Source organism: Micromys minutus (assembly GCF_963924665.1).
Source record: "Micromys minutus genome assembly, chromosome: 13".
NCBI classification, from domain to species: domain Eukaryota; kingdom Metazoa; phylum Chordata; class Mammalia; order Rodentia; family Muridae; genus Micromys; species Micromys minutus.
In genome coordinates this window covers 16,560,576-16,581,161 of record NC_137982.1, presented here as the reverse complement: position 1 = coordinate 16,581,161, position 20,586 = coordinate 16,560,576, and the positions used below count along the sequence as shown (strand labels likewise).

General features: G+C 34.3%; 1 protein-coding gene across 1 annotated transcript in view; it reads left to right on the top strand.

The window, feature by feature from the left end:
• LRP1B (LDL receptor related protein 1B) overlaps window positions 1-20,586 on the top strand; it is a gene marked incomplete at both ends in the record, with an annotated part of 1,929,155 nt that overhangs the window by 1,148,438 nt on the left and 760,131 nt on the right. The window contains 3 exons of the mRNA XM_080928219.1: window positions 7,251-7,391; window positions 11,033-11,158; window positions 17,536-17,652. Coding sequence (XP_080784345.1) covers window positions 7,251-7,391; window positions 11,033-11,158; window positions 17,536-17,652 — 384 coding nt within the window. The remainder of the gene's footprint in view (window positions 1-7,250; window positions 7,392-11,032; window positions 11,159-17,535; window positions 17,653-20,586) is intronic.

The window sequence follows — 20,586 nt, the reverse complement described above, 5'->3', positions numbered from 1 at the left end:
ACATTAAGGGCTTTCCCTTGTACCTGAGCATGGCCAGATTTTGTCAGTTTCTTGTTAAGTCTTTGAGAATGTCCTGGATGAATCATTAACAGCCACACTATTTATATTAAAAGCAATAAGTACTCTTGAGACACCATACAGTGATCCGGAGCCCTGAATCTCAGACATATTGAAATTTTATGAGTCTTTATGAAATCAAGGGGAGTATACTAATCAGACACTAAAGTCAAAATGTCACTTTAGCTTGAAATTTTTAATGAGTTTCTTTAATCTGCATCATGGGAATCATAGCTGTATGGGTAATTTACTTCCTAATTATATTTCTAGTTATCTTCATTGCTATGCCCAATCTAGACCTTAGGTTAGATCTAATAAGGTAAAGATTGATAAACTAACAGATAACATTATTGTAGAGTAGAGCAAATAAGCTTGTTAGACATTAATATACATTCATATGAGCAAAGACCAGAGATTAGAAAAAAAATGAACTGGATTAAGAAACATACAAAATCTAATCATATCATATAAACATAAAAGGAGCAAGCACTTACCATTATCTTCATTATTACTCTAATAAGTTATACCCATACATAGAAATTGTCTCATGTTCATTCTTCTGGATCACAGAAAAAATATGACATTTATCTTTATTTACTTAAACATTATCTAGCTGTACTAATTCATAGTGCTATATATCCAATTAGTTGTTCTCTACACATATTATTGAAGTTAATTTAAATAAGATAAGAGAGAGGTTTTTGTTTGTTTGGTATACTGTATTAGAAATGGTTCTGTGACTAATTAGTTCTGAGTGTTATTTATTTCTGCAGTAGTGACTAGAAACCTTTCTCAGCTGTGATTCCGGATGTTGATCCAACACTCTGCCAGTACTCCTAAGCCAACCAATCATCCAGCATGTTCAGTAGATTCTTGAAAGCTAAAAATTCAACTGTCCTAAAAGGAAGTCTAGCTGAGCACACAATCAAGAAGCACCTGGAATATTCCAAACTATAAGCGTAACAATGAGGATCAAGATAGAAGTGTTTACTGTTGGTACCCATGGACATTGTTGCCTAGCTCCATAAAAATTTAAAAAAAGTAGATTATTTTGTTTTGTAAGGAAAATTTATTGTGCGCAGTGTTGATTACAAATCTGAAGCTAGGATAGTTATTTTCAGACGTTGCCAGCAGTATCACATGATCATACACTAAAAAATTAGAATAGTTTCAGGGAGTATTGGTCTCTTTCTAGTATCTATAGTACAGAAAGTAGGTAAAACAATTTCAGTAAAGTGAAAAAGCAGAAATTTACTGATTCTTTTCACGCTAAAAATTGTCAAATCTGTAAATATGATTCCAATGGGTCTTTATAGATATTATTTAAATTCCTACTTATTTAGTGATATAAATAATATAAATATGAACTTATATTTACAACATAAATAACTAGTGATTATTTTATTTACTCCTAGATATTTGGGGATAATAATTTAAGAATTATTAAGTATTACCCTAATATTTATTAGAAATAATACTTTATAGTACATGTTAGTCACAAAGTGCTAGTAAAGGAACTAAAATTCAGAAACCTGGAATATAAAGTCAGTCTTTAAAGAGCAAAGTATAAGAGAGACATCCGCATTCCATTAACCAGTCCTTCTGGCTTCTGATTAGTTCAGTCTTTCTTATATATATGATATGCCAACTGCATTAAGTCAGTAATCTGAGTCTTACAAACAAAATGCTGGGAGATTCCGCACCAATCCAACATGGCCATCCCGGTTTCATTCATTCCCACTGAACTGACATCAAATAGATGAATAGTCAAGCTACATTCAACACCAGGGTATTTTTTTTTCTGACTGAAATTGCAACTTAAAGCAGTGCAGACAAAGAACATGCATATCACATAATTGGTGAAAGTGAATTCTAATGTCATATTTGGAAAAGAGCAAGAATGAACGAAGATCCCATTCTTTGTGCTTGTGAGTGTTGTTCATCATGGTCAAATCCTTTTATCACTTAGAATTGATATCTGTGTTAGCAATAACTAATGAGCACTTGCTGCTTCTGAAAACCCCAGAAAAATTTAGTTGATCAGTTATGGGGTACATTTACATTTCTCATGATAATATGGTGAAATCATGAAATATTAAATTCAAAAGGAGCTTATAAAATTGTGAAATATTGCATTGAAAAGGAGATTCCCAAAAATAAATTACAGTTTAAGATGATGGCTTTTATTTTATTATTTTATTATTTATTTTATTATTTATTACCTGCACTATTTTAGTTGGAATATGAAGATATCCCCTAACTCCCCCACAGATGCTCAAAAAACAAAAAAAAAAAAAAAAAAAAAAAAAACAAAAAAACAAAAAAGGCCAGTCTCTCCACTTGTTTTCCTGCTCAGAAAAGCAGGTTGCAGTTTACAAAATATCAGTAATCCATAAGCTAACAACGTCAATGGTCCTCTGTGATGCTGGCCACCATTTTGAATACCAGATATTTCCCTTGTGACAAACTTTGCTACTTCGTGGGGAGCCATTTATCTGCACTGCTTTGGCAAGCCACATATCCTAGGATATATGCAATCTAAAGTGTAGTAAAAAAAAAACGTGTAAGGCAATAAAAAAGTTGAGAAATCCCATTAAAGTGATTATTTATATCCTTCTTTACACTGAAACTCTCAGAAGTTTATTTACCACTTACGTACACTGCTCAGAAGACTACTCTGTGTAATGATCTTTATCTTTCTATGATCTAATAAAAACATGTCATAGCTGAATTTTCTACCTCATTCTCTTATGTAACAGTGTGATTTGACAACATCAAATTCATGAAATCTTCAAGTTTTCCTTTGGCTCATATCCCTGGGTTGCACATGTATAGTAAAATATTTTGTTCAGTTGAGTTAAGAATATGAAATTAAAGGTTGGAGAAATAGCTGAGCAGTCATGAGTGCTTGCTGCTCTTCCAGAGCTCACACATTTCTGAAATCCTAGCTCCAGAGTGTCTGAAACCTTTGGGAGCTTTTGGTATATGCTGGCATGCACACACACACACACATACACACACACACACACAAAACACAACACACAACACACATACACAAAACACACACACATCTTTACTTACCCTCACTAATTATAAAAATCTATATGGAATAATATAAAACTAAATTAAAATAAATAATAGAGTTTTCTTTTATTTCATGTGATTCTGTGCATTATTTCTAGCAGTTGTGTTTCTAGAGTCAAGAAAACAACTCTAGAATGAGCCCTTGATGCTGGGGAGTCAGACATGATCTTTTGTTTTGTTTTCTTTAACAAATTTTCACAATAAGTGTGAAAATGACATTTTCCACCAGGCAAGTAATAACTCATGCTGGGTCATTTGTGAACTTGGTTAAGCTAAAGGATTATTTATTATTTTCTCAGTTTTTTTATTGCTCAGACCGTGTTGTCCTGGTGACAGAAGTATGCATTTTGTGTAGGGCTTCAAATTTATGGCTTAAAGCGTGGCTCTGCAGTGAAGTTAACAATTATAGCACTTGCTATGATTCTGGAAGCAGTGTATTGCTGTGCTCAGACAACCAATTGCTATCCATATCCACATTAAGCACAGGATCAAAATTATATACATGGAGCTTTAGGTAAACATTCATTTTTTTCTCTCTGTGTACGCATCTATTAAATTGAAATTTGCCCAAGTTCATCTATGCTCATGATCAGGAGGAGAAGAGAATCAACTTCTAATTCAAATGAAGTGAAGCCATCTCCCTAAAGATTTCCATAGCTCCTGGGGACAGTCTCTAAGTATAGCAACAGCTTCTCATTAAATTCCAAGAAGTCAGGCAACAAACTATTTTATGCATTAAATCTAAGCCTGTATTTTTTAAAGCATTATTCTTCTGTACCAATGCTGACATGATATTTATGAATCTTAAAAGTAGAAATTCAAATTGAAAATTCTTCCTATTTGAACTACCTGGAGAAAGAATACTGAGTTGAGTTGTGTTTTGTTTTTTTGTTTGTTTGTTGGGATGAGCTGTTGCTCTTTTATGTTATGCTCAATGTGTTTGCTTTTCTCTCTAAAGTAGCCTGGTATAAAGGTTATTAACTTGGACACTCTTGTAGATGGTATGATTACCTTGTTCCATGTGGCACAGTCAGTTCTGGAAAACAAATCATATATTCCAAGCTGGTTTCTTGTCCATATTATCACATGGATATTTGTTTCTTTGATAATGCACATTGTTTGTAGAAAAGTAGCCTGTCTTCCATCAACATGGATCCTGTATAAATGATGCAGTTTTCACGAAGCCTTGTGGTTCTTGTGTGTTTGTTATAATTGCTTACTGGTCACAACTAAAAAGTTCATGTTAGTGATAGTAGAAACTTATGAAACCTTAGACCCTGAAGACTGTGCAAACCACAGTATGTAAGAGGTTAGAGGAAAGGCCCATTGTAAACTACTTGTTACTAACCGTGAAGATCAGAGTTCAGGTCTTCACAGGTCACATAAATTCAGTTAGGCCAAGTGTAATCCCCATTCTTAGGAGGCAAACATATGATAGTCCTGGGCTAACCTAGCCTTCCAAAGAAAGGAAGAAAGAAAGAAAGAAAGAAAAAAAGAAAGAAAGAAAGGAAGAAAGGAAGGAAGGAAGAAAGAAAGAAATAAAGAAAGAAACAAAGAAAGAAAGAAACAAAGAAAGAAAGAAAGAAAGAAAGAAAGAAAAGTGAAAGAAATTCAACATGTATAACAATTCTTTATCATTATTCATTGAATAGTAAAATATCATGGATTTCATTTTGGTTATCATATAACATGGTGGGCTCAGAAGAGATTTCTGGATTCTAACAGATGATACATGAGCCATGTGTAAACACAAAGAGCACAGGAGGCGGCAGAAGCTCCATATTTATCAGGTTCTTCCTTATTTTTCTCCTCAAGTTAATTGTGACCTATGTGTTGATTCTTAAGTAGAATCTGCAAATACAGTGATTCTATGGCTTTTTAAAACCCAGATCCTAAAAAGAATGGGCAAAAAATTCTTCCCAATATTTTCCGCAAATAATATATTATCTACACACTCCTGACTAAAAAAGTAATCAATTAAATAGATAACTAACTAAATTGATAAATATTCTATTGGCAAACATACAACATTTCTATACACATTCTACAAATATACTCAGGAAACAAATCCAGAGCAAATGCATGTCTATAATACACAAAGGTCACCATGTATAAAAGTTATAGAACAAAATTTAAAATGAAATATGTGTGTGTTTAATATATATTATTATATTAAATATAGTTAGATACATAATTAGATAGAGTCTTGTGATATACATATAGAATATTAGCAATAGTTGAAGATTATTCATTATCTGGATTAGAAAATATGAAGAGAATCCTATAGCTAGTTAGGTTGATTTGTTGTGTTTGTAGCTTTATTTTTGTTATTTTCTATTTTGATTTCATACCCCAAACTGTTAGGTTCATATGATAGCTTATGTTTATTTCAAAGATACTAGTGAAATGGCATCAGAGGGAAATTGCTGCTTTATTGTTTTGGTACTGGGAAACAATAGAAAAGAAATGTTCCTATCTGTCAGTGTGCCCAGAGTTAGCATAACAGAGAGGATCAGAGAAACATAGCGAGCTTTTGTTCAAGCTGAATATTTCATCCACTCCAGTCATTCTTTAAGGCTCAAAATGAAATTTCAGCCCATTGTGGTGTCTTTTGTTTCTATTTCTACAGACCCCTAATCCTTGTGCCTTACTGTGCCACTCTGAAGCAGTTTCCTGCAGGCATAGTTCAGAAATCATGTTCCCCTTTCAGTTCTTTCCTGCAAGAGAGAAACAGAGTCCAAGGCAATGTTATGATCAGGGCAGTAGAGCCTCCACCTCTGACTCAGGAGGTCCCCTTGATACCATTGTGAGTGATGTGCATATAAGTTTCTTGTCAGTTCAGTAGCCCACAAGACTTATGAAAAAATGAATTGAAGTTTAAAGGCATTAGAACAGAAATTAGAGATTTAGAGATTTTCACAGCAAAAATCCTGCTTGAGTTAGTTAAGACCATTTCCTGACCACAAGACACAAATCAACTCTAGCTCTGGATCCCTTCCTGTTATGTATCTATCTCATCCACCAAGAAATCAGAAGAATAGGAATACTTTCGGATTATAATAAATCTCAGTGGGATTTCAAACATTCAGATCCCAGATATAGAACATTTCAGATTAGCATAATACAGTTTAGAAAAGTAAGTAGAGCCACCACGCTTGTTTTATCCCTGAGTCTCTTTCTCTGTGGTTACCTCATAGTATATTTCTCTACACTAAAATAATTTACTGTAGTGAAGATTGCCTTACCAACAACCAGATGAACAGTGAGAGCTGTATAAGCACAACAGGAAATGAGATGGCGTTGTTCATTTTCTTTAGTGACAGTCTCTTAAAATGAAACCTTTAAGGTTTTCTAGCAAATAATTATTGTCAGCAAAACTAAATGTTTCATTCCCCAGATAGTCATCAGTACAGTGGTGATTATGTATTTTCTGCAGAGAAATTAGAATTTTGTCATTAGAACGGATTTTCTATTTAAATTATTTTGTGCATTAGAGCATAATAATCTTTATTTAATGCCATGATTATCTTTTATAGGATTTTGGTGGATGTGACTTATCTTCAGATGTTATTTTTAAATTTGTAGATTCCATTTTTATTGTATTAACATAATGTATATAATATTCTACTGTATTATATTCATCAAATAATTGCTGTCAACAAACAGATTAATGAGGCAAGCATTTTCCTTTGTTACTTTTATATGACAACCTATGGTAAGAACACCTACAAGCAATTTGTCAATTTCCAGCATGATACACTATAACTATATTCTTAATATGAAGACAAATTCATCTGGCACTTTCTCAGTTTTGCCCCTTTGATCAATATCATCCTCATTCCCTCTCCAAGGAGACCTCTGCATTGATCTTAGCTAGTGTCCTTTTATGTGTAGATGTGCACACTGGCCATTATTACCTTCTAATGCTATGCAAACCTTGCTACTTAGATGAATATGGAGAGCATCATGGTTTCAACAAGCCAGAAAAATGAAAAGACTGTATGACCCCATTTCTGTGGGGTTCTAAAAGGATTGAAACCCCCAGCGAGTCATAGCTTAAGAAATGTATGCAATTCGTGTTATGTATGTCTTGTTTGTTTTCACTCTAGTTAATCCTGAAGAAGTAACATTTCATATATGCAAACCTGGGGAATTTCGCTGCAAAAACAAACACTGTATCCAAGCTCGGTGGAAGTGTGACGGCGACGATGACTGCCTAGATGGGAGCGATGAGGATTCTGTCACATGCTGTATGTTCTTCCTCGAATAATCCCAATCTATATGTTCCTGAGTGAGTGTGTGGATTACCAAAAGTACCTACAACATATCTGAATTATGTCTGACATAAATTCACTCAACTTTCTTTTCTAGTGTCTCTTTGTGTAATTGTAATTGATGTCAAGATCTGCTTTTTCTCCTCTGTCCCTGTCCTTCCTATGCCTGTTCTCTGACTGACAAACCACATTATGATGTTGCTCCTAAGGACCCTTTGGGATCTTTGCTTGTACAGGCATGAAAAGTCTGGTTAGCACCCTTTGAGACAGAATTTGGGGCACAAAGGCCACATTTCACTCCATTGCTCTTTGGCAACATAGACTTGAAGGGAATTTAAATGAAAATAGTTTCCTCTCATAAATGTTACAATAATAAAATTTTTCATGTAATTCTGACAAAAACAAAACCTAGTACATGGTTTTTGTCATCTTTTTTTTTCCTTTCTGTCTTTTTTTTTTTTTTTTTTTTTTTTTTTTTGCTTTGTAAACTCTAAAATGTAATGAACGTTAGAATGATCAAAAAATACAGAGAATGTCCAATTAAAAAAGAAAAAGAAAAAAAAGTGTTGGCCTGGATTTGGACTACAGTGCTACTTAGGTTGATTGGATCTAGCTATGACTAGAAAGACACATGAGGCACTCAAAAGAGAATGGAAGCTTTTTAATGCCTACCTGTTTTCACCCAGCCTCTGCTGTTTGCTGGAACAGGAGCTGTTGCTCAGGTTCCTGGTGGAAATATGGATACATCTCACTTATAAAGATATAAGACACTTTAGGAAAGCATATGAAATACTACTCTGAGATTACATTTGATTAGCAAAATGGCCTCAAAGACAACAAAATAGGTTACATTAAGAAAGATAAAATATTTTTGGTAACAAATTTTTGTAGATTAAAGTAAGTGAAATAATTCAGAATTACTTCTGTTCACTTTGTATTTGTTTGAAATTAAAACATAGCAATTTGGAATAGTTTTGTTTTTTATTTAAACTGCATATGACCGGTTTTCTCAATCATATGATATAACAATTGTTCTTTGAATACAAATAGCCACAAGCATATACACCTCAAAAATTTTTACTAACTGCTATTCCTGATACATAAATTGAAATTAATACATGGACACATTGCTACTTTCTCTGGAATTTCAATCACGGGCCAACAATTTATTTTCATTTGCACTAATCCTTATGTTATCATTTTCATTTGTACCATTATCTGCCTGTAGTCTGAATGTTGAATACTAAGTTGACACAATTTTAACAGTTTTGGAAAGGCAAGAACATCTTCTATGAAATGAATATTATGTTTCCTAGTGTGGTAAACATGTAGAATATCAAGTAGTACCTGACTTAACTGCCCAACTTCTCTTTAATAACAGGATCACACAGGACTTTATAGATGTTCACTACATTGGATACCTCTAGTCATGGGAATATTGTACCTGTTCAAAGCACAAATATTTCATCCAACTACTGAATTCATGCTAGTAGCCCATGCTTTTATTTTTATATCTTTGTTCTATTTTGTTTTCGTAAGGGAAGTCAGATATTTTATAGGAATAATTAGCATTGTGTTTGTACCGTTACCTTTTGTGATGACACCTTCTGTCAGTATTATGGAATATTATCACTTTTTATTCCATTAAAGAAACCATAGGCTTTCACTAGTATCCCATATTTCATCTTTTATCCATATTCAAGTGTACATAGAAGCCTGCTTCTGTGAAGTCTACTAGCTAAGCTTCATCCTTGCCTCATCTCTTGTTTCTCGGGCTGAAATAAGCTTCTATCTTAAATCAACTAAACAAGTGTTCCTGTTATTCTTCCTTTCCACATTGCTTTTAGAGTAGTTCTTATAGAATCAAGTCCTTCTAACTGAAGCAGTGGCAGGTCCTGCTACCTGACATGTAAGGTGCTTAAAGTTATAGGCTCAAGTCTTCAACTTGTAGTCCATCATCTGTCTACTTTTTAAAAGATGAGTTGAATTATTTGTTGCCATTCAGAAAAAGATGTTTCTTATTATTCTTATCTATAATACTGAACTGGCAACAGTCTATGACATTCAACATAGTGTCTTAGTTCTCTTTTATAGAATTATTTGTAACAATTAATAAACCTCAGTACAAACAGTTAATGTTAAGCATCCGTCTTCTGTTTGGTCTTATATTACAGTAGCTCTTATTATATGTTGCATTAGCACGTTTCTTCATCAAATTCCTCTAATAAATGATCCTTTGTTGGTTGTAGCATGTTTGCAGTCTCAACTCTAAAAATGAATCCCTGCTATGGAAGTATGGGAGTCCAGGGTAGGACTGTATAATGCAGGACATAGAGAGCAAGCTTCACAGACTACCTGCTTGTACAACATACTTTTTGAACATTGTAGTCATTTTGAAGACATGTTATTTCTTCATTTTAAGGTCAAGAGTACAATGTAAATACAAACACAATCGAAGAGAATTATTCTAGATTTTAATCATACAGTCTCTATATAATATCTTTTTATCCCTTTACTACCAGTATTTCATTAGCTCACTGCTCACTACGAACTACAAAACTGTGATTGGCTGTTATTTTATTCATTAATGGAGATGGATCAGAGTCTTGAAATCATTATGTGGACTATGTAGACCTAAAGTTTGCAATCGTCCTGCTTCTTCCTTTCTACTCTGTGGATCTATAAAACTGGCAACAACGGTCCTTGAGAAGCTTTGCTACATAATCATGCTCTGTGAAAACATTGATCTCTGATCTTTGTCTGACTTTTATTTTTTATGGGCATCTGTAGTTTTTAAAGTCTCTGAAATATATTGGAAATGGTAATCATGGAAAAATATTAAAAAATTACATAAACTCATTCAATGTTTTTTAACCATAATATTTCCCTCCCTCAACTCTTCCAAGTTACCCCCATCTCCTTAGACACTTTAGTACATGACTTAGTTTGGGTTTTATTGCTGTTAAGAGACACAATAACCAAGACAACTCTTATAAAAGACATTTTATAGAGATTAGCTTACATGTACAGAATTTCATTTTATTATTATCAAGGTAGGGACATAATATCCAGACAGGCATGGTTTGGAAGAAGCTGAGAGATCTACGCCTTGATCTACAGTCTGCTAAGAGAAGACTAAGCATTCTCAGGCAGCTAGGAAAAGGGTCCCAAAGTCCACCTGCATAGTAGCACACTTCCTCTAACAAGGCTACACCTACTCAAATGAGTCCACACCAGCTTAGGGGTAGGGATGCAGGAAGAGGTGGTAGGTGAGTGAACACCCTCATAGTTCGAGGGGGAAGGGACAGGATAGGTGTTATGGAGGGGAAACCAGAAAAGGGGATAACATTTTGAAATGTAAATTTAAAAGTATCTAATTAAAAATAAAAACAGAAGCTGGTGATTGACTATATTTTTCATTTCATTTTATATTTAATGTATTTATCTTTCCACTATAGGTTATAATTTAGCAAAGCTACCGTGTTAATATTTCCTGCTAAATTAATGACAGAAACTATAGCATTTGTTAAAACATAACACTACAATGACTGAAATAGTTCTGTTATCCTAATTAAGATACTCACGAAGTGAATTAAACTTGTGTTCCTCCCCTACAGTCAATCATAGCTGTCCAGAAGATCAGTTTAAATGCCGGAACAATCGTTGTATTCCCAAAAGATGGCTTTGTGATGGAGCAAATGACTGTGGGAGCAATGAAGATGAGTCTAACCAAACCTGCACAGGTAAAAGTCTGCACACATGTGATTAATTATCTCCACATAAACTACCTGAACTTTGTTACCATTGACAGTCTGATGACAGTCGGTGAATTCAGTGTTTGGTGTCACAAAGGACAGATTCCAAATAGTGTTTTACTAATCCTTGAACATGATTCTGCTTTCCAAATTAATATGGCACTTCATCAGTCCATGTGGGCTCATGTTGATCAGCACCTCCTACAAGGCATGTTCATGCTATACCTTCCTAGACAGAGGAATATCTGTATTAGCATGACGTGGTCCTGGGCACCTCACAAAGAGAACTATTTATCATGAGAAAATACTTAATATTTTTATATTATTTTCTGCTACAAAATACCTTTGTGAATAATTTTCTCTTCATGGAACATTATTTATGGGAGGCAGTTTTTTTTTTTCCCTGCAGGAAGTCCCAATACTACTAGGCATATTTATATTTCTGTATAATCCATGCCTTTGTAATCAATCATTGATTCCCTAGACAGCTTCTCATTGAATATAAATATACAACTGGTGGTACAGCTTACAAAAGAGTTCTAGAAAGGTCATGATTACTAGGCAAATGTTGAAAAATGACACTGGCTAGCAGAAGCCCAGTGCTCTGCAAATGATGAGGAAAGGCTAGTATGTGGTGATACATGTAACTATACTTAGTGAAAACTGATTATTGAATGATGGTGCAATGTTAAAACATACAAGCCAGGCTATACCTCTTTATTTGGGCCATTATATTCTTTCTAAATAAATGCTAACTATTGTGACAAAGTAGGACTCATACACAGGGATATTTGTTTTCACATGTTTTTTGGCATTGACTTTACTGTGTGATAGGTTGTTCCCTTTGTCTTAACTTTGAATGAATACATTTCTTTCAACTGTTAGTGTCTAACAATCTCTGTTAGACACTAGAATAACTAAAGATTTTTTTGTGAAGATTTTATTGCTGTGTACCAAATAGTAATTATAAACGCAAAAGTAATAACATTTTCTACCATGAATTGAAATCATATGAACAGACTTTTCTATGGTGACCATCTGTGGACCACTAATTCTCTTTAGTACTGATTAAACCTTCTATAAACATTGAAGGTAGTAAATTTCTTAAGTCCTGAGTGCGCATTTGCGCGCCTGATGTATGTGTGTGTGTGTGTGTGTGTGTGTCTGTGTGTGTGTGTATGTGTGTGTGTGTGTGTGTGTGTGTGTGTGTATGTGGTGTAATGAGGCAAGTGTTACAACAAAAAAAGATATCACAAGACCTTGAACCTTACTTTCAAGGTCTTTAATTCCCCTAGATGAAATCTAGAAGAGCTTTCTTAAACCTTTGGACAAAACTATACTACACACCAGATTATCATCAATTTTATATGCATCCAACTTGACTTTGGGAAGGTTATACTGAATATGACTCTACTTTATAATAAAACAGTTCTTCACACCAGTGCACATACTAAACTTTTAAAATTAAGGTTTAATTCAAAAACTGTGCCTCATTACATCCTAATCATAAACAGGGAGAGATTTTTTTTTTTTTTTGCTGTAAAATAGAGAAACTCGTTTTATAGTATCAAACCTTACTTGTTTGTACTAATTGCTAATTTCCCTTGTTTCCACATGATTTACGTAACAGCATTTTCATTCAGTTAACAACTACTAGGGGTAAAATGAAAACCCTACTATGTGAGAGCAAACAAACCATCAGTCCTGATTAGTGTTATTTTTAGAGTTCTGGATGCCTATAATCTATCGTGAAATAAAGCAGAATGCTGAATGCCATTTCGAGTTGTACCTGTAACTACCAGGCCAGTACATTCATGTCAGTTTATTTTAGTCAGCTAGTGTCTCTGAAAGGTACCTTGACATTTAAAGAAAAGAATAAAGAGCAAAATGGATGACTGATTATCTTTACAATGTCTAAATGTATAGTTAAGATACAATGTACTTCCAATTCATCTTACCCAAAAAAATGACAATTCATATGGCTTGCCACACCTGGACAAGTGGCATACCCTCCTAGTATATGAAATCTAACTGCATATGTAAAGATCTATTTTAAGTGAAAAGGCTCAAAACTGGGATATTTTAAATTATAAAACGTCTTCATCAATTTAAACTGAGATGATTTGTATATAATGGTATTCTTCTTTGTCTAGAGATCTATTTTCTAATCTGTTTATTTAGGATGTCCCCACATAAAAGTAAATATTTATCATGGCATTGATGGAAGAATTACCAAAAGTATGTAGCTCACTTGTAAACAGAGAGCAAGGACAAATAGTAAGACACATCAGCCAGCCATTGTCCTGCAGAATGCAAAGCCCAAAGTTCAACTACTCCGTGCTAATCCTGTCTAGCTTTTGCTGACTGGACACTTGCAATGTTGGAAACAAGAGCCTCATTTGATCAAATGCTTACACTAAATTGGCCTGCGGGCAAGCAAGCCTGATTTGCATGCTCTTGGGTGGAGAATGATAGGGAAGATCCTAGGTCACTGTGTGTGATGCTACGTTTCAGCATATAATTCTGTCAAATTATAAGAAATTAACCCACATAAGACTAGGACAGCAAGCTATTTAGCATTGTTGCACATTAAGTGTGGCCTCCTTTTCAGTTGTGCCCTCCAGGTTTCTGCCTGTGTTCCTATTCTTATTACTCTTGCTGATGGAGTATGAACTGAGAACTACAATATGAAATATATGCTTTCCCCATCAAGTAGTTTTAGACATGGTGTTTTCTCATAGCAATGGAAATCCAGGGCTCATAAGAAGAGCAAAGTATTTGGGAAGAACTCCTGAAGGCAACACAGTTAAACCCTTGCAAACACATAACAAAAATCCCTAAGTAATAATAAAATTGTTTTACAAAGGAAGTAAATAATCTGATTAAAAAATTGGTGATATTATGGGGAAAAGGCGATGGTGCATATTCTTGTTGGATGCATAAATTGACTTTTTATATTGGAAATAATTTAATAAATTAAGTAAGTTCCAAAATTTATGTATGTTTATTTAACACTGAAATGTCTACTTTCTCACAGCAGATAATTCCCAGGCATAGAAAAATCTGAGTTCTTTATGTAAGATCTAGAATTAAAATACTCTGATTAAACATGCACTACTAAATGTGAAGGTGTAATTATATCACAATTACCAATATAATAAAATCAGACCTTTTACAAGGTAAACTAAAAAGAGTCACACCCCTCTCTTCTCTCATAGTCCTGAACATACTACCCAAGATCTTGGACGTGGTATCCAAATGCTGGACCACTGAGATATACATTCCCATCCCTTGGTTTTTCAAAGTGGGATTTTATAATATAGGCCGGGCTCTTCTTCAATTCATCATTGTCCTGCCTCCTGCGTGCAGCATCTCGGGTTGCAGGAATAAGCCAGTATGTGTTGTCTAAATACAATGCTTCGATTCCAGTGCAGCAAAGGTGATGCTTCTGACGGCTTTGCCCGAAGAGACTTCTCAGTTCTTACACTCTGCAGCTCCACTTGGCTACATGGCAGCAGCAATGAGCAGGAACACTCATACTGCGAGAGTGAAATTTCAATTCAACTGCTTGATAAACAATTTTGAAAAAGGCACTAAGCTCCTCTTTAGGGTGCCATTTGCCATAAAATGAGAGTCCTTCAGGGCCACTAGTCTAACATCAGCAACAAGCTAATTACATCTGATGCAGCAGAGGCCTAAAAAAGAACACACTGTGTTTTCTCTTAGTGAGTCCATTGATTTAAAAGTGCTAATTCTGTCGATCCGGTTATGTCTGGAAGGCTAAACTTGGAGACTTAAGGGATAAAATATCTTTCTCATCTGAAATCACTGGAACTTCTCAAGCAGAGAAAGAAAATTGTTTTCCTCCATGATTAGAAGAGAGTGAGTTCTAGCACTTTCTAGTCATAATGTCTTCAATAACTGTGTAGCGAATTCTTGAGTCATGGACTACCACAGTTCCTGCAGTTTCACTGTGATAATGAAGGGCACACACCCCTGCCCTTGCTGTAACAATGGTAAATCATATACTGTATGAATTAGTCTGAGAAGCTCTTATTATCTCTCTCTAATCAGAACAACTTGTCTAAGAAATCTTTGCAAGAATCGAGAGAGAAAGAGAAAGAAAGAGAGAAGAGAGATACTCACTGGAATGACTCCATTAACAAGAATATAAAGTTAAAGAACAGTAGATTATATAAATTTAATATATTATGATTATACAAAGTTGGAATTAAATTATCTGATGATGCTTTCCTTTGAAATCAATAAACAATATACAAGAAGAAGGGAGGGAGGATGAAGGGAAAGGAACAAAGAAACAATAGGAACAGAAAAAAGGAAGAATGCTAAGTACAATAAGAACAAAGGAAGGGAAAAGGTTGGGGAGCAAGAAAGAATAGTGAAAAACAAGAGTTGTTAAATTTTTCTTAAAATGCAAAAGGTGAAAATAATTGCCTATAATCACAGAAGCAACACAGAGATTTATAAGGGGAAATTGTTTATCTCCTTCACATTCCTAGTTTTCTTCATCCAATAGCTCAAAACCCACATCTGGAATGTATGCTTCTGCATTGTTTCTGATGTTTCATAAAAAATGATACATTATATAAAATTAGCTAAACCTTCATTGAGTTTATTTTGCACATTAAGATAATTGATAAGAAAATTGTTAAAGTCAGTTAAAATGGCAATAGAAATATTTAATGTTATTTAAAATGAAAAATCAAAACTTCAGTACTTTATATATTTATTAGAATAGGTAATTTATTAGAATGTGTTAATTCAACACAAATAATCAGTTTCTAAAATAGAAGTAGGTATCATATAGAATATTTGATATTGAAGGCTTTATCTGTACAGCAAAATACATGTTGTAATAACATTCTGAATTACTCTAACTATAGGTTCTATGATTATAGAAAATGTACCTCCAGTTAATGTAGTCAACCCAAAGAATAAAACCTGAATTTTGAGTAATCTGCAAAGTACTTACTAATACTGGTCGGGCCTCTCCCTCTTCCTCTCCCTCTCCCCCTCACTCTCTCTTTCTCTCTCTCTCTCTTTGTGTGTGTATGTGTATGTGTGTTTGTGTGTGTCTGTCTACCTTTATAAAGACATCATTTCAAATTACTTCTATGTATGTTAACATTAGCACTCACATTAAATTATTTTAAACAGTCAAATAAAAACAACTTTATGTTTTTCCACTTAGAGAAGAAGAAATCTGCCACTCCGTAAGGCTCTCCTCTCATGTGTGGGAACTCAGAACCTAAGTAGTCTCTCACTGTCTTCAAGCACATATCAAATGCAAATACATGCTGAGTTGGATAATCCTACTCAATTCAATTTTCTGTTTCCAAGAGAAAAATGAAATATAAACATTAAAAGTAAGGAGTATACAGCACCCACAGGCCTGCAGTCTGGGAAAGGCAACAAATAAAATCACTCCTGTGTGTTTCCATGTTGACCTGACCAATAAGGAAGGTCAACCTGCAACCTGTGAAATTCCTTTTCTTCAAGGGATTTTTTTCCAGGCATTCTGCTTTTCCTTAGCACAAGTGGTTTTGCCTGTTTCTGTTCATGGCAGCCCTTAGCAGAGCCCAAAGCAGAGTTTTGAGGATAGTGATCAAAGAAGTTATGCATCAATTTATCCAACTATACAAGACGTCCACTTAAAGTTCTAGGCCAAATATATGTTTTAGAAAATATTTCTTTATTCTCGCTTCACATAGAGATCACTAGAAATGAAGAGTTACGGGCAAAGGAAGTGTTAGATTAACTGAATAATTCTCAGCCAGGATTAGAACATTGGTTTTTTTTGAGGTATGCTCCCAAGCTTCCCTTGACATTTCAGGAAGATGGCTTCTTAGTTTGGCAGGAAATAATAGACATGGTTTTGGTTTCTGTTGCTGTTGTTGTTGTTTGTTTGTTTGTTTAAAGACCAAGTTGCATAAAATTTAATTCAATAAACTTTTATAATTCTATGTCTGGATAATTTTTAAAGTGGTTTTCTTCATAGGTGGACATTTTCAAGAAGTACTAATTACATTAGTGGTCATTTTCACTAAATGCAACATGTTTGTACTTCAGAGCAGAAAAGTAGCTAGTGCTACAAAGCCCTAGCTGGAATTTCACTTTTAAAATATTGTATAATTACAAAAAGAAGCCATGACATTGAAGGAGAGTGGGAAAGAGTAACTGGGAGAGTTTGGGAGATGGAATGGGGAGGGAGAGATATAATTAATTTAAAATATCAAAACTTAAAAACGAGCCAACAACATAACCATTATTGCAAAGCTGATATTCCTTGTGACAATACTCAGAGTCTGTGAATTGATTCTTTGCCTAAAAATTGATGTTTGCAGCTAGAACCTGTCAAGGTGACCAATTTTCTTGTGGAAATGGGCGCTGCATTCCTACAGCATGGGTGTGTGACCGAGAGGACGATTGCGGTGACCAGACAGATGAAGCGACAACTTGTGGTAAGTTGTGAATGGGTTGTGCTTTAGGGAACATGTGGTAGGCACAGTATACTGACACTACATTTTCATTATCAGCTATGTCTATATGAATAGGACTCAAGAGAGCAAATGTGTTACTTTCATTGCAACTCTTTGAACATGACTTTCAATGACTGCTTCAGAACAGATCTCATTCATGAAAGAGTTGCAATATCCTCAGCTGAAACGGATCCATACAGAACAGACTGTGCTAGGAAGTAGTGGTTAGACTAAATAGATGCTCTTTGGTTCACTCCCAGTCTTAGAGCTATAATGTTAACTGTAAAAAGATGTGTGTTGATTGACATTTGGAGCAAACTGCAGGGTATGTTTGTGTTAGTATGTATATGTCACATTCTGGGATCAATACTGAGAAGAGGTAGTAAATATCAGCTGTGAATTTCTGTAGAACCATAGGATTCTTACTGCCAATTTTTTTTGTTGATGGTATCTTTCTCAGTCACTTTACACTGGATTTTTAATTTTCCAAAAAAGGAAGTATTTTTTGATAATGTTGACAATGTAATTACTCTTTTTAGTATGTGTGAGCCTGTATAAATTATCATGTGTCAAGTGTGTGCTACAATATAATAAGAAAATTAAGCCCATTTTCTAAGAAATATTATAGTTCAGGAAAAGCAATTTTGAAAGTTCCTATTAGAAAATATTGTCCTAAAGAGAAAAAGAGACAGGGAAGGAACAGCCATAAATGAGGAATATACAGTTAACATTTTAGAAATAAAAGAGTTAGGGCCAGCCCTGTGGCAAAGAGCTTAAATGTTTGTTCACTGTTTATAAGACACCGAAAGTAACTCCCTGCTATCACATAGTCTAACAAAATAACACTATGTATGTGTGGGGATAGATGTGTAAATATGTTAAATGTATTGTATTTTAGTACACTATGTATTTTAATGTAATGCTAGGTCTTATTATCAATGGAAACAGTTAAATAACATTTTAATTCTGCAATTTAAACATCTGTTACAGGGGATTAATATTTTGTGCTCTTAAGATGTTTTTGTTAGACATTTTACTTAAAAGAGGTTATTGTGTTTCTGGTCATATTTTTGAGCTTTTGGCCTGTGAATATGGAGAACGAATAGCACACATTTATGTGAGAAAGTAAGGACAATGGGGCAAAGTTATTGCTCTATGAAAGTGACTGCATAAACATACCAAAAACATGGTCTACATGGACTGGCTGCAGCATAGCCAACAAGGAAGAGCAGATGGTTTTCCTTATCCTACAGAATCATCCTGTGGTCCAAAAGTTGATTTTGTCAGCTGCTAGATCACTATGATGCTAATGAGTTCTGCTTGTTTTCCTCTTTTGGTTTTATTTACTGATATTACACCAGGAGCATTACATTATAAGCACCATGAAAACATTAAATATAGAGATAGCATATAACCAATGTCACAAATCAGATGATATACAAACATACACACACATGTATAATAAAGTCTGAGATATTTACATAGACTTCCTATCTTTGTTTTCATTTTGTCAGAACATTTTTATTTACACTGACTTTAATTTTTATAAACTAAAGGGGATAGTGGGAAATAGGTTGCAATAATATTGAAACTAATTATACCAGCAGGCTTGTATACTTCCAAGGAGGTAAGGAGCATACCAAGGAGGTATGTACTATTACATACATATTTTTAAATGAACCTTTATATCAATCTGTACAAGCCCAATGCTGTCCACACTTCACACATAGAAGAAATGAGATAAAACCTTATATAGCCACATACTTGAGACCATGAAGACAATCAATATGTCTGAATACAGGTGTGTTTTAAACTAAAACTCAGTCTTCCAAGATTGGCATTGATTTGGTTCCTAGACATGAGGTGCAAAGAAGAGGCAGGGAATGCCCTGCTCCAATAGATATCTTGATAAAGGGAACACACACCTCTTATAGGTATAATGATGATGTCTTAATTTTTAACACTCCCTGTTATAAGAAGCTTTGAATTGGAATTTGATTATTTAGAGCTATAGATATTCCCATTATAGTTATTGTCAATATGTCAACTTTACTTTCTGAATGGTAAAATCAGGGAGTGTTATGCAGAACTATATTAGTAAGGAGGATATACCCATTTAGTAGACTAGTGTTCATTCACAATTAAAACAGTAAATTTGCTGCAAAGTTATAAATATTAAGGGTATTGCTGTTATTTATATATTTTCAAAAATATAAATCAATCATAACTATTTTGTTTTAATAATGGCATGTAATTAACAACTGGCTCTAAATATAAAAATAATCTCTCACTAGCTGCCTTCTGTTGTCATATTTTATGTCTTGTTTTCTCTATTTTTCATGCCTTAAGTGCCTTGATAGACTGTATCTGCCTTACAAGTGTTAGACAAAATGATTCTTTTATTTCATTAAGAAAACTCAGTTCTTTGAAGCTGTCACAAGCCTTACAATCATACCAATGAATAAAAATGAGCTGTGGAAATTTAGATGGTAAATAACTTGTTTTAATATGGAGAACAATGTAAATTATAGATACTAAACCTGTTTGTTAATTCCCTCCCATTTTTTTCTTTACAAGATACTGTGTGTCCAACATTTCCTTCTTTTGAAATGTCTATTTGCATGCTAATTCTACACTGCTCCAGCTGGATTTTTATAGCAATTTTTGTTATGCTATTTTAATTAAAATATAATTGATTATATGTTGTGGTAAATATTAAAAGAATGGCTTAACCTTTTATAAGCCCCTACAGTCTTACTCTGCCAGTGCTGCTCAAGTGGGGAGCCAATGGCATGGACTCTGTCACATGGTCCCCAAGCTGCACATCCCAGAAAGTTCCCTTCCCAGGCAGTTCACTTTGCCTGCTCCTGATGTTTCTGTTCCAGACAGATATGACTGCTCCAGTGTGTTTTTTTC